The 6,555-nt window shown below is 34.3% G+C and overlaps 1 protein-coding gene across 1 annotated transcript; it reads left to right on the forward strand.

The window, feature by feature from the left end:
• Nucleotides 1-1,603: 1,603 nt before the first annotated feature.
• LOC149199777 (uncharacterized) lies at nt 1,604-2,290 on the forward strand. The gene has a single exon (XM_089400702.1). It carries the CDS (start codon nt 1,604-1,606, stop codon nt 2,288-2,290), a length of 687 nt encoding a protein of 228 aa, XP_089256828.1.
• The last annotated feature ends 4,265 nt before the right edge of the window (nt 2,291-6,555 follow it).

Genomic DNA, 6,555 nt, shown 5'->3' on the forward strand with positions numbered 1-6,555 from the left:
ACACTATGTAAAGACTATGTTTATAATTTTGTAACAGACATATACATAGGTGGATCAAAATCCACCTCAATGTCTTCCTTTTACATATTGAAGACCACTAATATCTCTTTTACTTAAATAAATAAAAACTTCACTTATATCATTTTACATATTATCCCGCTAAAATCAACAAAATCAACTCTTGCACTTAATAGAATTAAAAATTTCTAAAAAAACATAAAAAAACCTAGTTTAAACATTTTTATAATATATAAATATATACATTTCGTCATATATTCCACATAAAATAATATAAAAATACATCCCTTTCCTCATGTATTCAGCATAGAATTATATAAAAACTCCAAATCTATCCTATATTAAAAGAAATTTACATGTGTAAATGCAAATTAATTTCAAATAGCCAATAATATGAAATCAAATAATTAACCGATAGCTCACAATAACACCTCTTTTAAAGCTATATAATTGAATTTTAATATTTTGTAACATATTAAAATTAATTTGAAAAGTAATCTCAATTATTGAAGTCACGGGATCAAAATAAAATCATGGTCTCCTAAGTCTTGCTTCCACGTGCTTGCTTACGTGTGGGATTTTATAATCTAATAAGCCAACTTGCTCCCCTCACATTATAATTCCAAAGCTCAAGAGTAACTTTGTTACATACTTTTCCAAAGCAAGACCCGGTAAAATCCCCACAAGTATTTTGAGTCATATACTCAACGAGGGTCCACTTTCCTCATCCATCGCACATTGTTTTTTTGTTTTGTAAGGCTATGGTTCACGGACATTTTGGTTAACCGGTGGCACTAGCTAAGCTGTTAATCGATCTAAAGGGAATTTAGCCCCGTGGCTCACTAGCTAAGCCTCAGCCCAGCCGCCCACTAGCTAAGCCGTTGATCACCCTGAACGGAATCTAGCCCCGCGCCCCACTAGCTAAGCATAACCCCAAAGGCTTCTGGGAGAATGAACCTTGTGACTTCCTAATGACAAACCACTAATTTTGACCAACTAAGCTAACCCTTGGAGCTTCATCACACATTATTGTTGCACAATGATACACAATTAATTATATTCATAATGTTTTATTAAGATGGATTAGATTTATAACAAACCAATTGTGGCCTAATCTCTATATGATAATTAGTTTGAATTTTGTCAATGCCAACCCTTGAACAGCCATCAACTTCTTTGAAAAGACATTCAAATCAATAATCGCATGCTTTCTCCATCCATGACCATTCCACGCCGGCCGCGCCTTGTTTTAACTGTGATCAAAACTGGGGGCAACTTTATAATAAAATTGTGCGTGATACCCATTTGAGTGCAATTTTGCGTTCAAAATTCAATGAAAAGAACTCTTCTACGTAAAAGTCAATCCCACGTTCTCGCTCTTCCCGAAGAAATTGGACCAGATAAAGTTCTGACAGCGCGAAAGACAGATCGGGCGTTGTCAAAGGATGAGGGCTGCTTGACTGCTCAACTTTTAATCTTATATATGCAATCCGGGTCTCTTTTCTGTTCTCCAGATTATTTAGCGTTCCTTGTTGCTATATCAATTCTTTACTCTGGTTCTTGATAATAAGGAAAAGGAAAAAAGATGGGCAATTTGGCGTCCTGCTCTTCGGTGGGCACGAGCACGAAGGACAAAGAGAAAACCATCCAGCTAGTTTGTTCAGATGGCACAGTTCAAATCTTTCATAAACCCCTCTGCGCCTCACAGATTATTGAAGAATACCCTCAATGTTTAGTCTGTCACTCTGATTCATTATACATCGGGCAGAAGACGGCCAATCTTTCTCCATACGACGAATTGAAGTTGGGCAACAAGTACTTCCTTCTACCCCAACACTTATTTCACTCTCCCCTATCTCTCCTATCGCTGGCTTCCTTAATATGGACACCCCCACCCACAAAAGCTTCACCTACTTCCACCGCTCACCGCTCAGCTTCGCTTCGCAGTATCGAACGTGCTTCTGTTTTCTGCCAGCCGTTTGAGATACAGAAAAGTGATGTTGGTGGAGGCCTTCGGATCCGAGTCTGCCCTGAGTTTATTTCAAAGCTTATGGAAGACAGAAGGCTTAACGCTGATGAAGGCGGCCATTCAGTGGGCGGTATTTCTGCAGTCTATGAGCCGGGTCGGTTTTGCAATACCCCTGAATTACAGAAAGAGTATACTCAGTTGATTAAGTGCAGAGGCCAACGCTGGAGACCGAAACTTGATACAATCAAAGAAAAGGAGAAGAAGATTAAGGGGAACAAGTTTATGTTAAAAATCATGAGATAACCCGGATAGATTTATTTTAAATATGGTTTTAATATGAGTGGATTTAAATATGGATTTAATCTGAGTTTGAGAGGGATTCAGTTTATTCCATTGCAATTTTTTTTATTAGCAGAAATTATTTAAATATTTTGTATAATTATTTTTTTTAGATTTTTTATTTTGGTAAATATAATTAAAAAATATGATTTTATAGATTTTTTTTCATGAGTGAACATCCCTACACATTATACTAGACTGTAAAATAAATTTCCAGACTTAATTAAAAATTAACATCTAATCTATATTCAATTAACATCTAATCTATATTCTTAATGAGTTGAATGTATGTTTCTTATTTTTTCTTAATGAGTTTAATGTATCTTTCTTATTTTCTGGCAACCGCTTTGGTTAATTTCACTCCATTTTTCCTTAATGAGTTGAATGTATCTTTCTTATTTTTTGGCAACTGCTTTGGTTAATTTCGCTGCAGGTCAGCCGAAATTTGTGCTGCAATTGAACATAGATGGCCTCGTGCTACAGTTTTTAGTCTTGAAATCAGCTATTATGAGTTTTTTAAATGGCATTAAACTTGAAATGACCCACTCGCTGCAAAATGATGAAAACAAAGGAAGGACGGATTCGCAAAGTCCATATGGATAATAGTATATCTGGGAGACAGGATAAAACTATCCTCCGGAGGAAATTCAATGTGTAATGTTTTGGAATGACATATATAGGAGGTCCAATTAACTCTCCTTGCCCATTAAAAAGGATATTTAAAGTTGAAGTTCATCACCAAACATTTACATATTACCAAAAACAAAATCGCTCAAAATAAACTGCAGATCCACAAGATCCCAAATGGAATAGGTCCGTAACGGTGACACTATCACATTCTTATATAAAACAGACCTTAAAAATTTTAATTACATATGTCATTAATGTGTATGTTAAATTTATTGTTGTATTAAGTGCAAAAATGTAAATATGGATTTAGGGAGGGAAGGTAATTAATATTTAAAATATAAATTAGTTAATATTTAGAATTTTATAAGTTTATGCAGTGGGAAAGAAAAAAAATGTCAATATCTTAGGATGGTAAGATAAAGATTTAGATTAAAAAAAGATTTAATTTACCCACATTCAATACATAAGAGGTATATCTAAATAACTAGTGATTAGTGTCGTAGTTATGTTGGTTGAAATTGAATGGTATAATTATTGAAAATATTGTTATTTTTTATTTTCTAAATTTTGTTTTTAAAACATGGAAAACAAAATAAATTTATTTTTAGAAAAATAAAATATACAAATTACATTCTTCAAATTTAAGTTTTTTATTTATTTGAAATAAGATTGCTCATCAAATATCTTGATGGGGTGTCATGTGGTGAATTTAATGGGGCTTGGATTCGAAATGTTTTTTCACAATCATTCATTGTGGATGCCATCTGGTCAAGGTACGTTTATGAGACATTGCCTCCCGAGGTAGGAGGTTGGGTCCCCTTACAAAATGTGTTGTATACAGTTCCATGGAAACAATGAGCACTCCCGTGTATTCTTTAGATGTGGGTGGTGGGCTGAGTTTTGTTTCCTCCTCCATTGTCTCCTCCTACTCTTGTCCTCGCTCACCATGCTCCTAGACTCTTGCCTAGTTGCCTGGGTGGGTTTCCTCCCATTCACATTGTTGAGTTTCTCCCCTCTGTCGTCGTATTTTTTCATTGGATAGAGTTTGGTCACGAGTATGATGCTAGTGTATCTTGACTCACAAATTATTATCGCCTCTCTCTTTCAAGGTCAATTCATGCAACTCCCCTCCCATATCAGTCCTGATACACGTAACATCTTGCTACCTTTGACTACCATGATGAGTTAGAGAGCTCATTGAAAACATGGAAATAAGAGTCGTGGTTGCTTGTAGGGGATGTTGGGCACACTTACAAGGAGAGTATTCAGCTCATAGCTTCCATAGAAGCATGCCCTAGAGAATAAGGAGGAAATGTAGCTCATGGAAGAACAAATTTGTTCTGAAGGGTAGGTCATTCTCAATTCAAACATCACAACTACCATTGAATCTCAAGTTCCTGGAAGGTAATTCACGAGGTTGATAGAATCACTATTTGCATAATGTTGACTTATATTAGCATGTCAAGATACTACTAGGAAAACCTATAGTTGATAGGAGACATTCCTAGGTCAATCTCCCACACATGCTACATTAGTTTTGAGATCTTATGCTTGACATGGAAGGTAGACTATCCATGTTTGAGATGGATTCTCCCATCCACATTTTTGAGTTCCCCCCCTCTGTCGTCCAATATTTTTGTTGGAGAAAGATTGTTGTTGACTACAATGGTAGTGTATCTTGGCTAGAAAATTATCATGACCTCTCCCTTTCATGGTGGTCTCATGTAGCTCCCCTCCCATCTCAATCCCGGTCGATGTAATATGTTGTTACCTCTTCCTGCCATGATGCATTAGAAATCTTGTTTTCAACATGGAAATAATAGTTGTGGTTTCTTTTAGGGGATCTTGCGCACGCTTACAAGGATATTTTTCATCTCACAAATTCCATGCATGCATGCCCCAAAAAATTTAGCAAGAAACTTGTCTCATTGAAGAAGAAATTTGTTATGAAATGGATATCATTGGCTATGATATGTCATGGATGCCATTGCATATTGGGTTCCTGACTAACAATTCACAAGGCTTCCAAAATAACTATCCACATATTGTTGGCCTATTGTCATGTCAAGCATTTGCGAGGAAAAATTATGGTTGATAGGAGAAATTCCTAGGCCAATATCCTACACATGCTAGATTATCTTAGAGACCTTATTCTTAATATGGAAGGAAGGATAGCAAGGGTTGAGATGGATTCTCTTCCTAGCTCCCTAAATCCTCTGCCATGCGAGGTTGAGGAATAGCATATCATCCTGCGTACATATTTTGATCACGATGCTTAGGTTTCTTACATTCTCATTTTAGTCATCCCTATTCTAGGTGGCCCTCAAGGCTATGAATATGTATCTCTTTGAGTCTAAGTTTATTTTAATTTTCTTTTTGTCATAAACATTGTGGTTTAATAAGGATTCTCATTTAGTCTCTTGTTGTTGGTTTCCCCCTTGGTGGGGTGGCAACTATTTTGGGTCTTTGCTAGTCTTGGACACTAAGTTAATTTTGTTAGTTTTTGGCTCTACGCTTTATTGTCTTTGGTTTTGTTTCCATGGTGAAAAGCCAAAGACAATCTTTTAGCCATATTTTATGCAAACATTTGTTATTCAAAGGAAAATAAAACTTACCGAAAGAAAGAAAATTTGATCATAAAATATTCGTTAGTATTAAATGTGAAAGAAATTTGAAAACAAAGATTATTCTGTAGAGAGAGGCACATTCCATAGCCTAGTATGAGGGAAATGTGTGATTATGTCTATATTTAAAAAAACAGTTGGCATGTGTCCTTACAAAAGAAAAATCTGTGAAAACAACATCTAGAAGAAAAAAAAAGAGAATAAATGTATAAGTATACAAAATACATTTAATCTTAACAAAATCACTTGTGGAATTCATTCACTCTGCTAACACTGGGGTCATCACTTGGGTCATTGAATTCACTCAAGCATTTGTAAAGGAGAAGTTGGTTTGATTCACTCGATCATTCATGAAATGGAAGTTCATTTTAACAAAGTAAAATTGAATGCTATTTTCATTCTATGGATCAAAGCATCAACTTTAATCAAAATTAATTTAGTAGTATTTACCATGAATGGGTTTATAACCAACCTATTATACTTATTATAGATTTTTTTTCTATATTTTGGATAAGGGTTACCAAAATATATTATTCAATTTATAACATGAATTATAACAAAAATTGTAACATAATTAAGATTCCTTGATATATTTTTTTATTATATATTTTGTTAGAATTATTGACATAAGATTGAAACTTGTTTATAATATTAATCATATGTATGTATTAACTACTAAAAGGAATTCGAATTGGCATTATTTGTTTTCATAATTTTGGCTTTCTTCTTTATTTTTCCTTCATGTCATTAGCTACAACCTAGAAAGTAACCTTGTTGGGAAATTACATAGTAGTTTTTCAAGTTATCATTAGTATACTATCAACAAAATACAATTCTTCTTTTAATTAGAAAAAATTATGTGTGAAGAGGTGTCCCCCACCTAACAGATATTGTCACGTCCTTTGATATCTTGTTATGTTATGTAAATATTTTTACTTGGTCAAATTACTTAATTACTAAACAAAATAATAATAA

This window comes from Pinus tabuliformis, chromosome 2_1 (genome assembly GCF_031772625.1).
Source record: "Pinus tabuliformis cultivar Carrire ecotype Pingquan chromosome 2_1, CPIR1, whole genome shotgun sequence".
NCBI lineage: Eukaryota > Viridiplantae > Streptophyta > Pinopsida > Pinales > Pinaceae > Pinus > Pinus tabuliformis.

Coding starts and splice junctions, on each gene's coding strand:
- LOC149199777 (XM_089400702.1), top strand. CDS start 1,604: ATGGGCAATTTGGCGTCCTGCTCTTCGGTGGGCACGAGCACGAAGGAC.